Source organism: Macrotis lagotis, chromosome 6 (assembly GCF_037893015.1).
Source record: "Macrotis lagotis isolate mMagLag1 chromosome 6, bilby.v1.9.chrom.fasta, whole genome shotgun sequence".
NCBI lineage: Eukaryota > Metazoa > Chordata > Mammalia > Peramelemorphia > Peramelidae > Macrotis > Macrotis lagotis.
Window position 1 is genome coordinate 184889055 of NC_133663.1, and position 24709 is coordinate 184913763.

A 24709-nucleotide genomic window follows, 5' to 3' on the forward strand; every position below is an offset into this window, starting at 1 on the left:
GCAACAAGCAGTTGAGATATGGATCTACTCCCTGCCTTGCTGTATGTTCACAGATAAGTCTCTTATTTTCTGTGAACTGTAGATTTTTTAAATATGCAAAATAAGGGGATTGGGCTTGATCTCCAAGATTTTTTCCTGATTCTGTTTATGACTTTTAAGATCTAGTCTATTTTTTGATATTATAGTCTCCCTGAGAAATACTATATTCAGTTTTAGTGTGTATTGAACTCTCTTTCTGTCTCTCTCTCCCCCTCTCTCCCCCCTCCCCCTTCCCCCCTACCCCTCCGTCTTCTTTGATTCTGTCTCTCTTGCTTTTTCTTTTCTCTCAATCCATATATATATATATTAGTTCACACAAATTTGTAAAGCTTTTTATAGTTATCATAAGTGTTGTTTCTTGTTGCACAGTAAGAATATATTACTTTTAAGTACCACAGTATATTTAGCAGTTCACCCAGTCAGTAGCAAAAAGTAGTAAAAAATGCTACCCTACATATTTTTGCATATAGGGAAAAGAGTGATTGTAAACTCCTTAGGAACATGAACTTAGGAGAATATTCAGCAATTTAAATAGCATCAAGCAACAGTTTTCTACCTAATGGTATTTGTAGTAGGAAAATAATAGGGTGTAAAAGAATAAAGATTGGCAAAATGTCTTATCCCTTAAAATGCATTGAGAACTGTTTATTCCTTATGCATTCAATAAAAAAAGATCAGTTTATCAAACATAAAAGTCAACACAACCAGTAATTTATGTTTCTGGTTTTTTTTTCATCATTGGTCCAGTTGAAGGTCATATCTCAGTTTCCCAGAATATTATAATGAAAAACATATGGACAGAAAATGAGAGGCAAAATTTCTTAGAAAGTCACAGGGTTAAGTTTTTTTGGGGGGGGGCCAAGGCAACAGGGTTAAGTGACTTGCCCAAGGTCACACAGCTAGGTAATTATTAAGTGTCTGAGGTTGAATTTGAACTCAGTTCCAACTGACTCCAGGGCTGGAGCTCTATCCACTGTACCACCTAGCTGCCCCTTTGGGGTTGTTTTACATCAGATACATAAAGACTGAGTTTGGGCAAATCATTTAATGTCTGTTCCTCAGACAATGCTGTAATGTTAAGGAGAAGGAGCTGATTTGTAGTAAGAGAGGGAGTTCCTAAACCCATGAAATGACAGGTCATTGTCCCTCTCTGCCTTACTTCCAAATATGTGTTCCTAAATAGGTAAATTGTGATATTTTTACAAAGATATTAACATATCAAAAAGGTAATTAGAAAACAAAAATATAAGCTCTTTGAGGCCAAATGTGTGTTTAATTTTTGTCTTTGATCTCTAGGCATGATGCCTAGTCAGACTAGGTGCTTTTAAATCCTGGTTAAAAGTTCCCTCAAGAAAATTTCCTGGCAGGAAGGTGCACAAGTATTGAACTTGAAGTGAGGAAGACCTGAGTTCAAATTTGGATTCAGACATTTATTAGCTCTGTGATTCCGGGAAAGTCACTCAACAGTTTTCTTCTTTGTGAAATGTAATTAATAATAGCACCTACTTTCTAGGGTGGCTATGAGGAGAAAAATGAGATAAAAGGAGAAAATAAGATTTGTGAATCACATGGAAAATCTTTGTATGCACAAACACACACACGCATATATATGTGTGTATATATATATATATAGATAGATAGATAGATGGATAAATAGAAAGATATAGTATCTATTAGACATGACAACCAAAATCCATCGAAAGAACCTTTCCATTCTTAGCTATAATGGTACTATATACAGCATATTTAGGATATTACCAAGGACCACAAGGAAAACCTCTCCATGAGTCCAGAGTCTAGGATTCATTGGTGCAAAGCCAAATAGATGCATTAGAATGCAGATAGAGGGAGAATTTACATTTTTTGTTGGTAGGAGAATTTAGTGGGGGGGGGGGGTTAGGTATTTTTTTTGCAAGGCAAATGGGGTTAAGTGGCTTGCCCAAGGCCACACAGCTAGGTAATTATTCAGTGTCTGAGATCAGATTCGAACCCAGGTACTCCTGACTCCAGGGCCACCCCTTGCTACTAGTGTTACAAACAGTCAAAGAGAATTTAAATTTGATTGGAGTTCACAGCTGTTAAATCAGTTAACTATTTTATTCCTGGTTTGAGATGTGTCCACACCCATATAAGATATGTACATCTACATGTCTAAATTTGGCTTGGGGGAAGCATTAATAGATGGATTCTAGGGTCTGGACTATTTCTGAGTAAAGGAGAACCAACATAATATGTGGGGGTATTTGGGGAACAGGAAATCCCCTGGAGCACTGCCAGATTCTCTAAGGGAGCAATAGACTAGAATTATTTCTTTCTCTTAAATATTGCTGGTTTAGAGGTAAAATAGGTTTAAGACAAAAACTGTTTCTCTGACTGTCTCTGAAAAGGAGGAGGTATGGTCTTAGTTTACAATGAAAAATTTGATTCTTTCCCACCAAATAAAAGACTCTCACAAATAGAAAGTAAACTTATTTATCTAAGCAAATAGCAAACAGAAATCAGAGACAGAAAATGTAGAACAAATTGGCTTTTTAGATGGGAGCAAGCTGATATTTCAATTCACCAAAGGGGAAATTTCTCAGTCTAGGGAGACAAGGAGGAAAATCAGAAATGTTGAGAAGTAACTCCTACATGTCTGTAGTTTTTGAAATCTGTCTCTCTATGTCTCTGATTCCTAAAAGAATTTGGTACTACATTTCCTAGAAGAAGCAAGTTATCTTTAATAATTAATAATTTAAGCCATTACAACAACTCTGTATCCCTGACTTGCCTCAAAATATGGTAGTACTAGCATGCACAGAAATAACAGTGAATTGGAACTCAGGAGACTTGATTTCTGTTACCTGTATGACCATTTATTGGACTGTTTGGGTAAGTCATTTAACTTCTTTGTGAGTTCTCACGCTGTAGATGAGAGACTAGATTAGATATGTACCAAAAGCCCTTGTAGCTCCAATACTCATGGGTTCTACAGCTATTCCTTATTTATCACTTTAAAGGTTCCCTTTAAAAGAAAACTTAATATGATAGGTGAATTGTGCCTCTGTCATTAAGTCAAACTGTTCATGTAAAGTATTTAACTAACATCTTTTAAAACCAAGAATTTTAGGGGAAAGAAATTGAACCCTTTTTGAAAGACATAAACTGTCTTGTTTCTTTCTGGTGAGAATGACTGTTACTGGCTAAGAGGAAAAGAAAGAATTGAAAGAAAGTTGAATTGAAAGCCTGGATCTATCAAAAGCTCCTTACCCATTGATTTTAATTGGCAAAACCAAAACAGAATTAAATGAAGTGCTTTTAAGAGTGAGTGTGTGTGTTTGTGTGTGTGTGTGTGTGTGTGTGTGTGTGTTGGTTTTTCCTTTTTTGTTATCTGGTAAATCAGGTTTCTGGAGTCGTATTTCAGTATTTCACATTTTTAATCCCTTAGCAATTTAATCAAATACTTGATGAATAATAGACTTTATCTTTTCATCTATAGTCCAGTCAAGTAAAATTATTTTTAATTTTATGGCCATCCTATGTAAATAAAAGCTATCAAGTTCTAAATTCTCATGTATAAACTGAAAGTAATCTCTTTTGAGCAGGTTGAATTTCAGGAACTCATTACTGGTCCTGCAGCTTCTGGTTAACATCTATATTATAATTAACCTTTTAGGGAAGTCTTTTGTATATGTGTAAACAGTGTAAATCTAAATCCAACCAAAACTAAGATGAGACATTTTTTTGTTGTTCAACTGTACCTGACTCATCATAACTACATTTGTAATTTTCTTGGCAAAGATACTGGTGTGATTTGGAAACTGAGGCAGATAGGATTGTGACTCTCCCATGTTCAAAAGTTAGTGTCTTAAGCCATATTTGAATTCAAGAAGACGTTTTCCTAACTCCAAATCCAGTGCTCCAACTTCTGTAACATTTATCTTCCACAGTGCCACCTAGCGGCCAAATGAGTAACGAAGTGTCAGACATGACTGTACAATGACAACAATAAAAGCTTTGCATTTAATCTTCATGTTAATTCTGTGTGATGGGCACTATTATTATCCCCCATTTTGGAGGAAAGGAGACAGAGGCAGTAAGAGGTTATGACTTGCCCAGGTTCACACAGCTAATAATTGACTGAGGATGGATTTGAACTCATATCTTCCTGACTCCAGGAGAAATCCTTGATTAACTAAACAACCTTGCACAGTGTTGGAATACAATTTCCTTATGTTGTCACCTATGACTAGTATATTAAATTTTGTTGATTGGCTATGCCACAAATGTGGTTCAATTGTGTGTGGAGGTAGAATTGTTCAGGTCATTGAGAAGTATCAAAAAATTTTTAAAGACATCAATACCATATAATTTTTTAAAAAGAGAAATATAGCTTTCTAGGAAATCAGTCTCATCTGGTATCTTTCAAACTTATCTCTAACTCTTATCCCTATTTAATCAATTCATCACTATTTAATCTAACTTTGGCTTTCTCCCAAGGATAAAGTAGAACTCTTTCATCCTCTCCTGAATTTATACTGGACAATGGCTTCAGGGCAGTTTGCCATAGAAACCTTTTAAAAATATTTTTTGTCAGCTTCCTATTGATTCTCCATGCCTTGTGGTCTTAAGTGGTGATTTGCTAGCTTGCTTTATGTTGAAATTGATTATATTTTTTTCTACAAATGTGTTTGTTTTAGAATCTCAACATTTGAGTGAAAGAGAAATGTACAGTGAAAAGAAATTAAATTTAACCACAATGAAAATAGCACTGAACGAGAAAGCAAGAAACCTGACTTCCTGCTGACTCTTCTGTGATTGAGTATTTTATAATCTTGGGTTAATAGCTGAAAATGGAATGTTCTTTTTCTTTTTTAAAAAAAGTGAATTTGGAGGAAGTCAAATATGACCATCAAAGGCTTTTATATTACATTCCATGTATTCAGTATTCTTCCATGTTTAAAGATACTTAGCAATGTTATTATCTCAGTCTGGGAAAAGACAGATTGTAGTGAATAGCTGTTCTTCTACAGATTGGTAAAGGTCTTTATTTGGTCATTATTAAGCTGCTTTTGGTAGTTTTAGCTGCTTTTGGTAGCTTTGCCTTTATTAACTTCCTGAGTTATAAAGGACTCTTACTCGGGAGGGCCATCCCTTTTCTGACTAGGCTATGTCTTAGCATCATATCAGAAAGTTGTATTCTTGTAGCTTGTGAAATAAATATGAACCAGAATATTGTTTTCAGTCACTTTTCAGTCATGTCAATAATTTTTGAGCCCCTTTGGAGTTTTCTTGGCAAAGACAGAATAGAATCTTGTAAAATTAGGGATCCACTAATCAAGATAATGACCTTGTAAAACAGTCTTCCAAAAAACTTCAGTATTTCATTTGGCCACCAGAGGGTATACATCTTGTAAAATCCCAGGCTCCTCTTTCTTTCTTCTTACCTCTCCAAGGTCATACGGCACTGTTTGTTTCGAATAGTAATATTAAACAATTAAATTTTGGCCAGGTTCAGAATGAATTGAGCCAGGTATAGACTACTTCAGAAAATATGAAGAATTCGATGTTTCTAGGACCTCCACCCCACTTCATTTATTGTATTATTCATATCTCATTTATCCTTTTCTGAAACCTTGCATCTCCATAATATCTGGGTCTCTGGTCTGATTTTGACCCTGTATCCCTATTTAATCTCACTAAAAGAGGTTCTAATAGATTAAATTAGGATGACATACAAGTGAATCTTGAGCACCTGTACCTGCTTGCCATAACCATTTTCAAGTGTTCAGTTTGCTGAGTCCTATCTATATAATGAAAGTAGGTCATGAATTCAGAAACTTGATTAGGAAAAAATATTTAAAATAATATTAGTTAACACTTTTATGGCACTTTATGGTTCATAAAATGCTTTATCTAACCTTACTTGATCCTATAGTATAGGATCCATACACAAATACATGTTTGCCTGGAATGAGGAAGACCTGAATTCAAATTCAGATTCAGCTACTAGTGGCCACATGACCCTGGGCAAATCATTTAATGCTCTGTCCCTTTTCTGTAAAATTGAGAACAATTGGCATGTATCTTTCAGGATTATTGTGAGGATAAAATGAGATGGTACTTTTGGATTGTTTAGCACTGTGTCTTGTACAGAGTAGTACTATATAAGGGTTGTTATATTTGGGAACAGTCTACATAAAACTCATGTTCACATGTGTTTTTTTCACTATGGCAGCAAGCAGAACCAAACAAATTTTTGAAAATTTCTTAAATGGAAGTAGTTAGTATTGTATTGGTCCAAATATAAAATATGTTCTCTCCCCACAAGTCTGAGTTGCATAAAAACCATACACCTTTTTTTTTTTGTTTTGTTGTTCAGTCACACCTGACTCTGCACGATCCCATTTGGGATTTTCTTGGCAAAGATTATGGAGTGGTTTACTATTTCCTTCTCCAGTTCATGAGGTAACTGAGGCAAATAGGATTGACTTTCCTAGTAAATGTCTGAGGTTGGATTTGAACTCAGTCTTCCTGATTGCAGGCTCTGTGCTCTACCCACTGCACCACCTTGATGCCTATATTTTGGCATAGTCCATTGCCTAAAGAAACAGAGAGATTCATTAGAACAAAATTTTTGAAGTGGGAATAGTGAATGATACTTCCCCTGGGGAAGGAGAGACTATTTTGAACTCACAGGATCATGGATTTTAGATCATTTTACATATGAGAAAACTGAGTCTGAGAGGTAAAGCCACTTATTTCATCACACAAGTGTCTGAGATAGGGTTTGAATTCAGGTCTTCCTGACAGCTCAGCACCTTTATCTCAAAGAGAAATGAGGAAAATGAAAAGTAACAGAGCATTCAAGTATTCCAGTTGATAAAGAAATGAGGCATTTGAAGACCCAACAAAAGGACAATCTTCTGATTAGTGATGGCAAAAATGTTTAAATCAATGAAGGCTCATTGATCTAACAGCGAACTGGCTGGCTGTGGGGGCAGCAGATAGCCTAGCATTAATATAGCTGGTATATCATGGCAACAGTAACTACCCTACTCTGGCAGGGTGCTTTGGCCCATCTCTGGGGCAAGAGCAAAGCTGACTATCTTATCCAGAGCTTGGATTAGTAGCAATCATTATTGCTGGGTCTGTCTTTTTAATACTTCTGTCAGTCTGCAGTTCCTGCATAATTTCAAGGACATTTTACATAAGGTTCTGTGGTTTATGAGGTGTTTAGGGAGGCCTAGCACATCTCATGTGAGGGCTGCTCATTTACCTTTGGGGTCCACCTTCACTCATCTCTCACCTGTGGCTCCTAGACTGCTGTTGTGCAGCAGTCAGGCGATGGTAAAACCATTTTGGTAGATAGGCCAAAAAGGTCTAGAGGAACTAAAGGTGTTGGTGAATTAGGTGAGAAGACTGTGAAGGCTTCCCCAGAGGACTGGGCAATTGGTTCCAGTGACCTTGAAGGCAGCTGACACACATGGGGTACTTAGATCTTGGCCAAATATCAAAGGAACCAAGGTCATCCAATGCTTTCGACATACATGAACTCTTCAGACACCTAGACATATATTACAAAGGTTCTTTTTACTTCATTAAAACATCAACTAGACATGGTCAGAAAACTGTACTGGGGCACCAGGTGATTAATATCCCAGGACTGCATAGTCATTATGGAAGAGGCAGCACTTGAATCCAAGTCTTCCTGGCTCTGAAGCCAGCTCTTTATACATTAGACAAGCTACTTTCTCCCAAATTTAGAGGTAGTTGCTAGGTGGCTCAGGGATGACTACTGACCTAGATTCAAATGACTTGAGTTAATCCAGTCTCACACTAGCTGTTGCACCTGTCCAAATCATTTATTTTTCATTGGCCTTGCTTTTCTCAATTCCAAAATGGGGCTGATAATAGTACCCAACTCATAGGGTTGTAGTGAAGACCAAATGAGATATTTGTAAATAGCATAGTATTTGGCAATAGTAGATGCTTAATAAATGCATGCTCTCTTCCACCTCACTAAATTTAGAGAGGCTTATTATCAGAATATTGGTTAATAAATGATGAATTTTTGGGGCTACTCCTGAACATCATCTACTGAGGCATGTAAAGATTATATCAGCACTGATAAAAAGGAGTACCAATACTGAGGAAATCTTTTGAAATATTAAAGGAAATCATAGGACCAAAGATTTAGAACCAGAAGGGATTGTAGAGATCATTCACCATAGTATCTCTTTCCCCTTTTTACAGATAAGGAAACTGAGGCTCACTGGAGGAAATGAATTGCTCAAGATCATATTAGTGGTAAAGTGGCAAAGCTAGGGGTTGAATCAAGGCCTTTTAAATTGCAAATTTGATAAATTTTCCCCAATATGTGGAATTTCTTCCTTTATTAATAATGAGAAAAATTAAGATGTCAAAATTTTATACCAGAAACTCACCATATTCTTCATAAACTAAGAGAGAAATTATTATATGATGACTACAGATGGGAAAATATCCATTTGTATTCTACTAATTATATAAAAGTATTACTCATTATCATTCAAATATAATATTAACCTTCAAAAATCTAAGATCATTTTAATAAGTCACCATCCCAAGCACTAATAATTTCCAAAATTTTAGTAATCAAATGCTTTTGAAATATAGAGACATAATAGAAGAAATTAAAACTCTACAAATAGGAAAAATATGTATCTCATTCCCCTTATCTTTGATTTGTCCCAAAGATGCTTTCTAGAACTCTTCAGAAAATGAGGTTGCATCATAATTTTTTTCCTCTGTGATGGAAAAAATCAGTTTTTTAATCTATCTGTGCAATAGTTTAGATTCCTTGACATTAAATTAAAAATAAAGATAGCTAGTGACTTAGTATAAAACAATTACTATTTGAACTTCAGAAAATCAGTAAAATGATAATATGATGATTGTGGTTGACACTTAAGCAATGCTTATGAGAATTGCAAAATACTTTATATCTCATCCAGTTCCCCCACTAGCCCTATGATTTGAAGACATCCTCTTCTTAAAATTGGAAACCAAGTCTTAGGGAATTTAAGTGATTTGAGCATAGTAATACAGAAGATAAATGTCAGAGGTGGGATTCAAACTGTAGAAGGACTGAGATCAAGGGGACAATAGAGGGAATCAAGAAGGAGGTCTAGAAGTGATTTCTATTATTTTTTGTGATTTTAAAAGAGTAGAGAGGAGGGAAAAGTTTATGACAGGATAGAAACAGTTAACTTGGGGAAAAGAATCTTTATAGTCAATTTCTCTGTTTAAGGTTACATTTCTATGACATATGAAAAACTTATTTAAATTTATAAGAATAAAATCCATTGCCCTATTGATAAATAGTAAACAGACAATTTTCAAGAGGGAAAAATGTTATGCATAGCCATATTAAAAAAGCTATATCGTAAATAATTTAAAAAATTCAAATTAAAGCAATGTTGAGGTTCTACCTTATGCCTCCTAAATTGATAAAGCTGAGATAAAAGGAAAATGACAGATGCCATAGAGCTGTGGGGAAACAGTCTCACTGATGCTCTGTTGAAGGAGAAGTGATTTGGTCCAGCCATTCTGAAAAGCAATTTGGCGTCTCTGCCTCAAAATTAGTCCATAAGTATTTATTAAGTACCTGTTAAGTGTAAGACACTATGATAAAGGGATATAATTAAAAATATATGGAACGGGGAGAGGGAGAGGGGGGGAAAGAGAGGAAGGGAGAGAAAGGAAGAGGGAGACAGAGTCCTTTCTGTCAAGGAGCTTACAGTTTGGTGATCACTATGCAAATGAGAAAGGGGGAAGGTACCTGAGCTTGAGGGAGGACAATGGAGAATGGGAAATGAAGAGGAGACTAGTGGAAGGAAGGGCCTCTTCACTTCACTCTCTGTATTCAATCTACTAACTGATTGAGGAACAAAGTAGGTCTGTTCCTGACTCCATGGTTTGGATGGTACTTCCTTATCTGAAATGCCCTTTTCTTGGACCTCTCTGCCCATCTAAATCCTACTTATGTTCCAAGGCTTAGCTCAAGTTCTATTTCTTCCATGAAGCTTCATCTGACTTCTCTAGTTCTACTTAATCTCTCTTTTCTTTTAATTTAGAAAGATATTATTAATTTTGAGTTTTACAATTTCCCCCCCCATTCTTGCTTCCCTACCCCTACCCCCCACAGCAGGCAGTCTACTAGTCTTTACATTGTTTCTATGGTATACATTGATCTCATTTGAATGTGATAAGAGAGAAATCATACCCTTAAGGAAGAAAAATAAAGTATAAGACATAGCAAAATTACATAATAAGATAATTATTTTTTTCTCCTAAATTGAAGGTAATAGTTTTTGGTCCTTGTTCAAACTCCACAATCCTTTCTCTGGATACAGATGGTCTTCTCCATTTCAGGTAGCCCAAAATTTCCCTGGTTGTTGCACTGATGGAATGAGCAAGTCCTTCAAGGTTGATCATCACTCCCATGTTGCTGTTAGGGTGTACAATGTTTTTCTGGTTCTGCTCATCTCACTCAGCATCAGTTCATGCAAATCCCTCCCTGAGTTCCCATCCCTCCTGGTTTCTAATAGAACAACAGTGTTCCATGACATACATATACCACAGTTTGTTAAACCATTCCCCAATTGGAGGACATTTACTTAATTTCCAATTCTTTGCCACCACAAATAGGACTGCTATGAATATTTTTGTACAAGTGATGTTTTTACCCTTTTTCATGATCTCTTCAGGGTATAGACCCAGTAGTGGTATTGCTGGATCAAAGGGTAGCACATTTTTGTTGCCTTTTGGGCATAATTCCCGATTGCTCACCAGAAAGGTTGGATGATTTCACAGTTCAACCAACAATATATTAGTGTCCCAGTTAATCTCTCTTTTCTTAAAATTACTGTTGTATTTAATTTATATCAGTCCCCTTAGCAATTAATTATGAATTTTCTTTTTTTTGGGGGGGTCACCATTTCTTGTGTTTTTCTTGCCTTTCCTACTAGTTTGAGAAATTCCTTGAGGACAGGTAACATTTCTTTTAGATTAATATATGTAAAAATGTTTTGTATCATATATACATATTTGTAATGGTGGTAAATTAACTCTTGATTGATTGATGCAGTTTGCTTCATTCTCTATTTGTGTGTTCATTTGTGCTTTAAATGAGTCTGATCCCATAGGCACAAAGATATGTGGCATAGTCTCTTGGTTTTATTTTATTTTTCCCCCAGTTACATACAAAAACAAATTTCATTTAAAAATTCATTTAAAAAATATTGAGTTCCAAATTCTTTCCCTTCCTCCCATCCCACTCCCCCTCATTGAGAAAGCAAGTTAACTTGAAAAAGGTTAAAAATGTGTAGTCATGTAAAAACATTAATGCAACAGTCAACATAATCTCTTAGACAGAGACAGACCAGTTTCCAAGCCCAGGGATGAAAATATAGCAACTTCTGCCATTAGTAATCAATTGCCTATAGAGATATAGATTGTATATTATAAATATAAAATGAATACTCCAGAAATGGACTTTTCAAAGACCACTGAATAAAGAAGATATCTTGCACAGAACATCCCAAAAATCTTAGTTCAGTTTATGCTTCAATAATTTAAAATACACTGACACTTTTGAGTCATCTTGAATTGTAGTCAAATCATAAGATTGCCCATACAAAAATATTCTCAAATCCCAAATATTGTTTTTAAAAAGTCAATTTATTATTACTATTTGTTTCTACAGTATTTAACTACAATAGTACCAGAAAAGGCTGTGGGATGGTTCTGAGTGATTTAAATGTTGTTAAGTAGGGGAAAGAAAATATTTTTTTTTTATCCAGTTTGTAGGAGACAGTCCATGTCTGCTTCTGGCTATTCAGATTAATCCATGTTTCATACATGATATTTGTTCCTCAAATGTGTATTGTCAATTTGCATCAAATATGCAACCAGATCAAGGATGCTATTTCTGAATTTTAATAATTCATGTCATCAGATTGTGTCTAATGACACCTCTTTTCTGACTGGAAAAAAGAGATTTTTGTTATATTTTCTGCAACTTTTGAATATGATAATATGTAACCCCCCCCATGATCTGGAAAAATCCATATAAAAGTATTTTGGTCTCCCTTCACACCAGAGAAAGTTTTAATTTTTTTTTCCATGAGTTTACTTTACTATAAAATTTTGGTTAAGTATTTGGCCATAGGCTCCATGTCATCTGCAGGCCTTAGCATGTCATCTGTAGCTTCCACAAAATTTCCCCCACCCAAATTTCCATTTAATTTCTTATGCAGACCCTCAAATATATTAAAACCACAATAGAGAAAGCTGAGATGAGGAAGGATAATGGAAGACTGTAGTGAACATGGGAGAATGTGGAGAGAGGCAACAAGTGAAAAAGTTCTGAGAAGGGAGAGTCGAGAATGAAGAGAGCTTTGTTGCCAAATAAAAATGATTGTGTTAGAGTGTGAAACAGGAAGATAAGAAAATATAATCATATTTTCATTAACTGTCTTTAGGGCAAGGTCAGAGGACCTAGATTTGCATCCTACGTCTGATATTTAAAAACCTGTTTATTCTTACCTACATCTCCTTAATCTACTTGGGCCTCAGTTTCCATGCCTGTAAACTGAAAGGATTGGAATTGAAGACCTCCTATGCCACTCTGCCTTTGATCCTACCATCTTATGAAATATTAGATAAACTCTTGGGTCCTTTTGGCCCTAAATTTGTGCTGCTATAATTGATCCTATGACTCATTGGCTTTTCAGGTACTTTTCAACTCTAAACCTGTGTTCCTCTGCAATATAACTAATGGTAAATATATAAATATATAGTTAGTGATCTGAAAGAGTAAGAAGGTAAGCAGTTGGATTTTTTGCAAAGGGGTTACTTTAAGAAGAAAGTTTTCTTTCACAGAAGAGCCATTGTGGCAGCATAAACTCTAAAGGACAGGAACCAAAGGAGGATCAAACTTTTTGAGAAGAATTAAAAAAAAATTCAAATAATAAGCTGAAGCTTGTAAAAGGGGCCCTTTATACTTTCTCAAGAGAACAAAGTACAGTGGCTTTTCTGTGGCCAAACTAGTTGTCTTCTAAAAATTGTTTTTTGCTTCCTAGACCTAATTTTTTTTGTAAACATATGTGGTTTTAAAATTTTGAAACCATTTGTCAGAGCTGTAGGAAAATCTCTTAGTTATATGTATTTTTCAGATTTTAGTTGACTGTAGAAAAAGAAATAGAAATCAAAACATATATTCTTTCTTTTGTTTTATAGTAATAATAATAGCTATTAGCTATTTAGAGTATTTTTCATAAATCTCATTTTATTTTCATACCAACCTTAGGAAAAATATTTCTATTTTTCTGATGAGAACTGAGGCAGATAGAGTTAGAAGTACTTGTCCAGAATCACACATCTGTAAGAACCTGGACTTTAGGCCCATTTTTCTATCCCATGCTATTAACCAGTTGTCTTAGATAAACTATAAAAGTAGAAGATGGCATAGATGGTAAATGGTAATTACATCATTATTAGATAGTTTTACTGAATTCTTTTGAGGTGTAGACTTTGGACATTGAGTGTTGGGAAGTGCTTACAAGAATTTTTAAAAAGTGTATTTAGATAAAAATATAATATAGAGATGTAGATATAATAGGGCAGCTGGGTGTTGCAGTGGATAAAGGGAATCAAAAAGACATTCATGAGATTCAGTTTGACTTCAAGCAGTAGCAGTGAGATTCTGGGCAAGTCACTTTACTCTGATTGCCTCATTCTCCTCAGTAAAATGAACCAAAGAAGGATATGGCAAATCACTTCTGAATCTTTGCCAAAAAAAAAATCTAAATGTGATCCCAAAGGATCAGATGAGACTGAAAACTGACTAATATATCTAAAAAAAATAATAATAAGAAAAGTTCAACATGATGCTTGAATGAAGTTTTTTTTAATATGTTTTTTGTTTTTAGGTTTTTTGCAAGGCAAATGGGCTTAAGTAGCTTGCCTAAGGCCACACAGCTAGGTAATTATTAAATGTCTGAGACCAGATTTGAACCCAGGTACTCCTGACTCCAGGGCCTGTGCTTTATCCACTGCACCACCTAGCCACCCCTTGAATGAAGTTTTAAAAGTAAGATTGAGGACAGAACAATAATCTACCATAGACATATTTCATGTCTTAAAGGATACAAATGTTAAATGAGAACTTTCATTTTTGAGGTCCTCAAAAAGAAGTATATAATTTCATGTCCAACTCATAGTCTTATCTAGAAAAATGAATGAAGATTTCAGATTTTGCTATTTTTTTAAATCCAGCTCTATTCATTCTTTATGAAAAAACCTCACAACTTACATTTTTGTTTGTTAACCTTATCTGCAATGCTGTTATTAATAGTGCTGCTCTGCAGTGAATCATTCATCTATGCTCACAGAGACCCTGGTAGAATCTTAATGACAGAGTCTGGAGTTTCACCAATAAGATGCAGCTGGAACACAGAATCCATTGCTAAATTGCCAGACAGAGGAGTAGTGTGGGAAGATTTACAACTTGAGATGCAAGATATAAATGATTATTTAAAGTACTGAATGCTTCTTGCTTATATACCAAAAAAATTATATCAACTTGACTTTTTTTCCCCCTAAAACACAGTTCATCTGGGGTTTAGGTTTAAGAAATATATTAATAAACTGTAGACAAAATAAAATACTTGGAATTCTACCTGCCAAAACAAGTCTAGAAACTATATGAATACTTTTCATACAAAGTAAAATCTAAACAACTGGAAAATTAACAACTGCTCATGGATAGGCTGAACTAATATTATAAAAAATGACAATTTTGCCTATCAATCAAATATCCAAAATTATTTTATAGAGCTATAACAAGGCAGTAACAAAATTCATCTGGAGGAACAAAATGTCAAGAGTTTCATGGGAACTAATGAAAAATGCAAAAGCAGGCGATCTAGCCATGCCAGACCTAAAACTATATTATAAAGAGACAGTCATTAAAATTGTCTGATACTGGCTAAGAAATAGAGGATGGATCAGTGGAATAGATCAGGTACAAAAGAAACATTGTAAATGGCAATAGTAATCTATTATTTGATAAATCCAAGGACTCCAGTTTCTGGGATAAGAATTTAATTTCTGACAAAAGCTGCAGGAAAACTGGTAAACAATCTGGCAGAAACTAGGCATAGATCAATATCTCACACCCTATACCAAGATAATGTCAAAGTGGGAACATGATTTAGACATAAAACATGATACCATAAACCAATGAGAACAAGGAATAGTCTGTCAGATTTATGCAGAGGGGAGGAGTTAATGAGACAGAGAAAATTATAAATTGCAAAGTGGATAATTTTGACTGCATTAAATTAAGTTTTTGCACAAAAACCTCAATGTAACCAAGATTAACAGGATTGTATTAAGTTAGGAAGCAATTTTTATAGCTGGTGTTTCTGATAAAAGACCCAAGTTTTAAAATCTATAGAGAATTGAATCAAATTTATAAGAATACAAGTCATTCCTCAGATCAAAGGATATGAACAGGGAGTTTTCTAATGAAGAAATTATAACTATAGGCAAGTGAAAAATTGCTCTAAATCATTATTGATTAGAGAAATGCAAGTTAAAATAACTCTGTGGTACCACCTCACACTTATCAGGTTGGCTACTATGACAGGAAAGGGAAATGATCAATATTGGAGGGAATGTTGGGAAAACAGGGACACTCATTGGTGGAATTGTGAACTGTTCCAACCATTCTGGAAAGCAATTTCAACTATGCCCAAAGGGCTCTAAAATTGTGTATATCCTTTGATCTAACAGTGCCACAACTAGATTTATATCCCAGAGAGATCATAAAAAGGGGAAAAGAATCCACATATACAAAAATATTTAGAGCAGCTCTTTTTACAGTGGGAAAAAATTGGAAATTGAGGGAATGTCTATCAACTGGGGAATGGCTGAACAAATTGCAGTATATGAAAGTGATGGAATACTATTGTACTGCAGGAAATTGTGAGCCAACATATCCCCAATAACCCTGAAAAGATTTATATAAACTGATACTGAATGAAGCAGAACTAGCAGATCATTTTGTACCTTACGGCTATATTGCATGATGATCAACTATAATAAGCTTAGCTTTTCTCAGCCCTGCAGTGATCAAAGACAATCCTAAAAGACTTCTGACGGAAAATGCCATCCACATTCAGAGAAAGAATTCTGAATTCTGAATGCATACCAAAGTACACTATTTTCACTTTTAAAAATTTGTTGTATGGTTTTTCTTTCTCACGATTTTTTTCCCCTTTTGCGACAAATTCAATACACACACACACACACACACACACATTCATTTTTATACACATTTTGAGTTCCAAATTTTCTTCCTCCTTCTCAAGATGATAAGCAATTTGATATAGGTTATTTACGGGCAATCATGTAAAACTTATTTCCATATTAGTCATGTTGAAAAAACAAAGAGACCAAAAGGGGAAAAAAAAACAGTGGAAAAAAGTAAAGAAAAATGAAAGCCACTATGCTTGGTTCCACATTTAGACTCCATCAGTTCCTTCTTTGGAAGTGGATATTATTTTCCATCATGAGTCCTTTGGAAGTGTCTTGGGTTATTGTATTGCTGAGAAGAGCTGAAGTCATTCATAGTTGATTATTGCACAGTGTTGCCTTTATGTGTAGAATATTTTTGTTAGTTGTGCTCGCTTCACTTTGCATCAGCTCATTTAAGCCTATGATTTTATTCTTTCCTAGGTCAATAATCTTAGAGTTTGATAAGTGCCTTAGACTCATCTAGGTTTGAATATGTTTTTCAGTCAAGGGAAAATAAAATTTGGATAGAATATGCAACAGTGGGGATGAGGAGTGTACAGTCAAGTCTAGGGAATTCAACATTGGATTTAGTCAGAAGGCCAAGTTCAGATTCTTGATCTGATATTCATTAGCTTTATGACTCACCTCCAAGTCTTAGGTTTCCCCAGCTATAAAATAAACACAATAACACTTTTTAAATGTTTGTTTATTTTTTGAACTACATGTAACTACATAGAATTTTCCAAGTACATGTAAGTAGTTTTCAGCAGTCATATTTTTACATTTTTCTCCCTCCCTACCTTCCCTCCTCCTTCCCCCTGACAGAAAGCAATGCAATATAAGCTCTATATCTATAACCATGCTCCATATTATTCATGTTGTGGAAGAAAAATCACATCCAAACAGAAGAGAAAAAAAATTAGAGAGAAAAAAATGACATGATTCATAAAATAACTTTTTCTAAAATTTGAAGATTGTAAACTTTGATATGCATTTAAACTCCACAGTTCCTTCTCTGGATATGGGTGGTATTCTCCATCACAAGTCTTTTAGTATTGTCTTTGATTATTGTACTGCAGAAATGATCAAGTCTATCATAGTTGATCATCACTCTATACTACTTGTTAGTGTTCTGGTTCTGTGCCCTTCACTCAACATCAGTTCATGCAAGTCTTCCCATGCTGTTCTGAAGTCCTGTCCCTTATTTTTGTTGTTGCTGTTGTTGTTTTTAGATTTTTTTCAAGGCAATGGGGTTAAGTGGCTTGCCCAAGGCCACATGGCTAGGTAATTAATTATTAAGTGTCTGTTACCGGATTTGAACCCAGGTACTCCTGACTCCAAGGCCGGTGCTCTATTCACTGCGCCACCTAGCCACCCCCCCTTATTATTTCTTATAGAACAATAGTGTTCCATCACATTCATATACCACAATTTGTTCAGCCATTCCCCAACTGATGGGCATCCCTTCAATTTCCAATTCTTTGCAACAGTTATAAATAATTTTGTACATGTGGGGGTTTTTTTATACTTTTTTTGGAAAAATAATAATAGTACTTTACCATTTCACAAGGTAACTAGGTTTATTACAGCATAGTCTATAAACTTCTGAAATATAAGTTTGATTTACTATCTAGTACAACTATCCAATTTTTCTACTTTTTGATATCTAAGAACTTTTTCTTTCTGTGTTTAGCATCAAAAAATTGCCAGTTAAGAAAATTCACATGATTGCAATCTTTTCCAAAGCATTGCACTGCTTCCAAACGATTTCTAAATTAAAATAAATATGCCCCAATAAAAATTGGGCATAATAACCATAACTAAAAGATTTTTCTAGATAAGAAAAGAAAGCATTGTGTGAAACTGAACAGATAAAGATACCATGCTGTGAGAATCATGGGATCATGAATTTTAGGGAACATCAAGTCCAATATTGTGAGTAGTCTAAGGTCCAGACAAGTTGTGTGACCTAGTTGTCCCATAGGTAGAAAAAAGTGGAGCCAGGTTTTAAATCAAGGTACTCTGATCTCAAATCCAAAATTCTTTCTATTATGTTAAGCTACCTTCATTTAGGCAGCTCTAAGAGCTTGATTCCACTTGGGAGTCTTGACTTGCCTTCAAATCCATACATCAGCAAACTTTGATTAAATACTTTTATGTGCAAAGTACTTCCTGTACAGAAATGACAATGGTTTGATTGTTAGTACATTTGTATGTCTGTGCGTGTGTGTGTGTGTGTGTGTGTGTGTGTATGTGTTTGTTTCAGGGCTTCTAGCCTCTTAAAAATACTTTGTCCTTAGATTGAACAATATTTAAAAGTCTTAATCTGACCCAGTTCATACTTGTGGTTGGTACTAGATTCTGAATACATAGGGTAAAAGAAGTGTGAAAAAATACCATTTTGGGATATTCTAAGGTCTTTGTTTCTCCTATTTTGTCTATGATTTTCCTCAAAGACAGTAGTGGGATGGAAGATGCTAGCAAAATGGAGTTAATAGTGAAGCAGACACACATATTTTCAAAATCCCAGTCTCCTCAACTGGTTCTCTTCTATGACTGCCTCTAATGTCCCAGTGATCTTTTTTGTTGATTCCTCAGATAAAGATACCAAAAATATTTAATTTTAGGTTACACTATAAACCAACTGAAGGGTTGCATGAAATGATTTTATGATGAGCTGGTAGAGGTATTTCATCACTTTTAAGGAAAATGTTTGCTATTTTAAATCATTCCGTTTTTTTATGAATTGTTAAATGAGTACCATGGGCTTGGTACTAACAGGGATATGTAATTCAGGGAAGACCCTCCTAGCGGTCCCCATATTAAAGACAGGGTATTTTTATATTTGATCCTGGAAATAAAAGGGTGGAGATCACTGAAGTTACTTGAATTCAGAAGATTATGTAAGATTTGCATTTAAGAAGTGGAGGATGGATTGAAGAGGTAGGAAGGCCAACTTGAGACAATTGTGAGGGGATGAACACCTGTTTCCTAAAGTTAATCATTTGTAGCACTGGAGTTTATAGTTCATGAATTTTTAATTAATCATAGCACATATAGTCACATATGTCCCAGTTTATAGAAAAGATAAAGCAATAGAAAATTTACTGGCTGATTAAAAAAAAAAAGCCTTGCAAAATGAGATATAGAAGGAAAACATGGGCAGCTAGGTACCAACAATGGATAGAGCCCTGGATCTGAAATCAGGAAGACTCAACTTTATGAATTCAGATCCTGCCTCACACTTATTAGCTGTTTGACTCTGAGCAAATCACTTAAACTCTTTGTCTAAGTTTCCTCATCTGTAAAATGAACTAGAGAAGGAAATAGCAAACTACTCCCAATACCTTTGCCAAGAAGACCCCAAATGGGATTATGAAGAGGAAGACTCAACTGAACTACAGACAAGGAAGAAAACATCTTTTGCCTTCTGGCTCTCCAGGCTATGAGCCCTTCCTCCCAAAGACCTAAACTACCAAACATTTTTGTTTTCTGTGCCTTTCATTATTTTTGTATTCACAACTGACTGACTGACTTTTATTTTTGAACCATTGTGTCATCTCATCTTCCCTTTGAGTTGGATATCACTTAGACTCCCTTGAGCATCACCCACAACACCTAGCTACCATTTACTCTTCTGCCTTTTATGTACTGCTTATGCAATTTAAACTGTCATTTACTTAGAATTGCTTTTCATTCATTGGTGAAAATTAATGAACACTTCAATTCAAGGGTAAGGTTTTCATAGGGTTTAAAACTGAAAAAAATGGGAGTTTTTTTTTCATTTCCCCTGCCTCAAGGCAGAATTATACTTAAAAAAAACCAACAACACCTTCTCAACCCAATGATTGCCTTTTCTGTTCTTATAGATCTCTAGGGTCCAAGTTCAGCTTCAGAAATATACGATCTATATGACCCTCAGCTTTTTTTTTTTATGTTTTTGCAAGGCAAATGGGGTTAAGTGGCTTGCCCAAGGCCACACAGCTAGGTAATTATTAAGTGTCTGAGACCGGATTTGAACCCAGGTACTCCTGACTCCAGAGCCGGTGCTTTATCCACTGTGCCACCTAGCCGCCCCCCTGACCCTCAGCTTTTTGGACTGGGTTTACGTTTCTCTAAAATGAAGATAATAATAGGAACTACCACAGAGTTGTCATGTAGAGGCAGCTAGGTGGCAAAGTGGGTAGAGAGCAGGACCTGAAATCAATGAGACTCATCTTTCTGAGATAATATTTGCCTTCAGTCACTTGTGTGACTTAGCAGTTTCTTCATTTATAAAATGAGCTAGAGAATGAAATGGCAAACCAGTTCATTATCTCTGCCAAGAAAACTCCAAAGAGAATCACAGGACTGAACATCACTAAAAATTAGAAACATAATTTCACTTCATTCTTATAACTATTAATATTATAATATTACTAACTTTGTAGTATTATTGACATCTCCATTTTACAAATGGAGAAACTGAGAGAGATAATGATAAAGTGAGTTGCCTAGGATCACACTGCTTCGTAACTGTCTAAAGTTGTCCAGGTCCAACATTCTATCTACTGGGCAACCCAGCTGCCTCTAACAAAATTTAATATCTAGTTAGTAAGATTTAGTTAGAGTAGAAAAACTGTCAATGAGTACCATACTCTGTTCTCCACTCCTTACCCCTATGTAGCAGTCTTGGCCTTGTGCTAATGTACCAGATTCTCCATCTCCCAGCCCTTCCTTTGTTGTAAGAAATCACCTCCTGCTGCTTCCTCTGGGAGTAACTCTAGTACTTGCTTCAGGAACAGCAATTTCAAGTTACAACTCTGGTGACCTAACAAAGGAGGAACAAGAAAGATGTTTATTCTCGTGTAATGAGAAAAGAAAGCAAAATACCACCTAAATATGAAGCATCTTTAAAAACTTGGGTTGTTCTGCCTTTATTAATCTGAACTATTCAATCTATTCATTGCAACAAGTACTCAGTATTTTAATTGTGGAATAAGTTTGGGTGGGTGATAATAGGTATTGCTTTGCATGCATGGAGGGAGAGGGATTCCTGTTTGGGATGTGATTCTATTATGTGGAGAATGATATTTCCTATCTCGGTGTGTTCAGTTTACTTGGTGATGAGAGGGAAGTCAGGTGCCTTCCTCAGGGGAACTCCCAATTAGTGACCTAGGAATATTAACGTCACAGATGAAGCTAATTTAACTGCTTGCTGGCTGGTTTTGTATATGTACATACATTTCAGTATATATTTTCATAGCTGCGTTTTCAATGAGGCCTTACAAGATAAACAGTGCTAACACTGATTTATTTTTCCAGATAATTTGAAGATAGCATAGATTCTGAAAGGGTTGCAACACACTCACCATCTGTTTCCTCCTGATTGTATGTGGCTTACACAAAAGTTGTTATGATTGATTTATTTATTTGCAGCTTCAAAACCAATATGAAAATTTAAAACAGACTTTTGGGGAAGGTGTGTATGAAAGCTTTAATTGAAGTAATAATTTTCATGTGTCCTTTTGATAATCTCAATAGAATACAAAAATGGACCTTTGAAATGGACCATCAGGTGATTTCAAGAACCTAGATTTTTTTTCTAGGAGGATACTGAGTACTTGTTGCAAGTTACATAATAGCCCAAGTGCTATATGTGTACAATGGGTTTAATGAGGTTTTTGTTATACATATAATCATATATGTTCACTTCTTGCTTCTCCCCCCCTACCACCACCTACAAACTTTTTCTGGGTGACTTATGGGTTTTTGATATTTATATGAACTATTCAACATTCAGAAGCTAGTGTTTCTGTCACCTAGCATTTTTTAAATACCTTCTATATGCTAGCTGGGTAGGGGTGGTTTGTGCAGCAGATAGAGCGCTGGTCTTAGTGTCAGGAGCAAACAGTAGCTCTCTGACCTTGGTCAAGACACTTAACCCCTCTTTGCCTCAGTTTCTTCATTTGTCAGATGAACTGGAGAAGGAAATGGCAAATGACTCTAGCTTCTTTGCCAAGAAAACTTCAAATGGGGTCATGGAGAGTTAGATATGACTGATACAACAACCAACAGCACAATTGCCAACAACTCACTATTCTAAGTGCTAGGGATTCAAAGAAAGGCAAAAAAAAGAGACTGTTCTCAGGGAGCTCTTGTTTCTTTTCATTGATATAGTAGAGTTCTAGAAGGCATTATACATATATATATATATATATATATATATATATATAGGGAAATTTCTGAAGGGAATGAGATTTAGACAGCATAATTCTTGACTTCTATATAATAGAAAGACTATTTTTGTTTTCATCTATGAGTCTAGTTGATGGGTTGAGAAGAGATAGTTTTTGGGCATTGAAGTATATAGAATGCTGGATTTGGAGTCAGGAAGACTTGAGTTTAAATCCTACTGCAGATCTTTATTTAGCTCTATAGCTGGGTAGGCCATTTTTTTCTCTTGGGCTCATTTTCCATATCTCTAAAATGGGCATAATAATAACACATACCTCATAGGGCCATGACAATGATAAAATAAAGTAACATATAGGTGTGAGTATATGTGTGTGTGTGTGTAAATATATATATATATATATATGTGTGTGTATGTGTGTGTGTGTATGTATAAATATACATATGGTACTTTGAAAAACTTTAAAATAAAAAAGATCAATTTCATAGAGTAGGTTCTTGACTTCATGCTGAATTCCAAAAGGAAAATTAAGATGGTTTTTGTTGATTGGTAATCAAATTTAATAAGCCTTGACTAAATCTCAATCAAATGAAATGTATGTCCTTTTTATGAGAAGAAAAACAAAAGAGTAGTAGTAAAGTAAATGCAAATTTTTTTGAGGATTGCTTTTTAATTCATTTATGAGACTTGTGAAGGAGCAGGAAAGCGTTGTGCTTCATTGTACATCATTAACATTCAGTGCTCTCTTAAACACCAACATGCCTAGGGACACAGTGGGGGTATTGGCAGAACTCTTTGCAAACCCGGGACATGGTTCAGCACATCTGAGTGGAAAGCATTGCTTGCCAAGCAAAGCAGTGTTATCAGTTTCCTTTCTCCTCTACTCTAAAACAGACTGGGGGATACAGACAGTGTAGAATTTCCCGGTTTGTTTCAAGAAAACCAGTGTCCATTTCCCCTCCCTTCCTTCTGGTTGTAGTTTGTTTGAACTTGAAACTTCCTGAGATTTCGTTAAAAAAAACTATATTTGAAAAGTCTATTTGCTTTCCACTGTCAGAGCATGTCCATAAAGACCTAGTCTCACTTGAGAACAAATCCTCCTTTAGGAAGGAAATCTCCTAGATTTAAAAACAAATCAGTAAAGAGAGAGGTACTTTTTTTTTTCCAACAGCCCTTCCTCTTCTATTAATAATTTGCTTCTGTTCTCCTGGCCCCAGAACAGTAGTAGCCCTAGGGGAACACCGGATGGTGTAGTCACAGGAATGAGAAGCAAAGAGAACGAATTATCAGCTTTAGATTTCTGCCTGGGTGAATACTGATGTGTGAACTTGAGAACAAGAAACTCAAGCTTTCTCTGAGACAGTAGCATCCAAGAAGAAGCGGGAATTGAGAGACACCACTGAAAGCTAACTGATGTATGAAAGATATTTTGGAATCATCAGTTCCATATTTGGCAATGAATTCTCTTCTGATGTGGATTCTTCTGATTCCTAGACTTGTGTAAAATTGCTTGGGTAATTATGGCTACGATTGACAATAGGAAACCATTAGACGTACTTGAACTTTGGGAGTAGGGTATGTCCAAATCTCACCTGGTTCAGTAGGAGAGAAGTTTTAGAAAGAATCAATAGGTCACTCTTATGTGAGAAGTGTGATTGCCACAGAAAAGACTGTTGTTATAACTTTGAAGCTAAAGTTTGCATGATTTGATCAAATGGAGACAATTATAGTAGCTGTTTCTCTCATATTTGGCAAAGAAAAATATGAGGATCATTTTTGAGGGAAAACAAATAGGTTAACTACATTACTCCATCCACTCCTCTGGACCTTTTCCCTTTCTTTCTTTCTTTCTTTTTTTTTTTTTTTTTTTTGTATTTAAATACCATAATAACTGGGACTGTTGAACGGGGAGGAAACCATTGCCATCAGCACTGGAAACTTTCATTTGGATATTTCTTGAGCGCAATCCTTGAAGAATCTTTACCATTGAGTGGAAAAGACAAAAAACCCCACTCATGTCTCAGCCAGGATCATCAAGAGAAGGCCAAGAGGGCCATCAGTACCGAATCTTAAGGAGAGTCAGTCAAGTGCTTCATGGGTTTTCATCAGCAGTCCTCCGTCCTTTTCAAAAGAGAACCTGGAGAAACAATTCAAGGCAAACATGTTCTG

At 35.4% G+C, this 24709-nt stretch overlaps 1 protein-coding gene across 14 annotated transcripts in view; it reads left to right on the forward strand.

The window, feature by feature from the left end:
* The window catches only part of MCF2L (MCF.2 cell line derived transforming sequence like), a 404366-nt gene that overhangs the window by 142178 nt on the left and 237479 nt on the right, over positions 1–24709 (forward strand). Inside the window, exon 1 of one of the 14 annotated variants that reach the window (XM_074192064.1) lies at positions 285–24709. The exons of 12 other annotated variants lie outside the window; for them this stretch is intronic. In XM_074192064.1, the coding sequence (XP_074048165.1) occupies positions 24556–24709 (154 nt within the window). In that variant the 5' untranslated portion in view covers positions 285–24555. Of the gene's footprint in view, positions 1–284 lie in introns of those variants that run through there. One more of the 14 variants, XM_074192069.1, reaches the window with a different exon arrangement.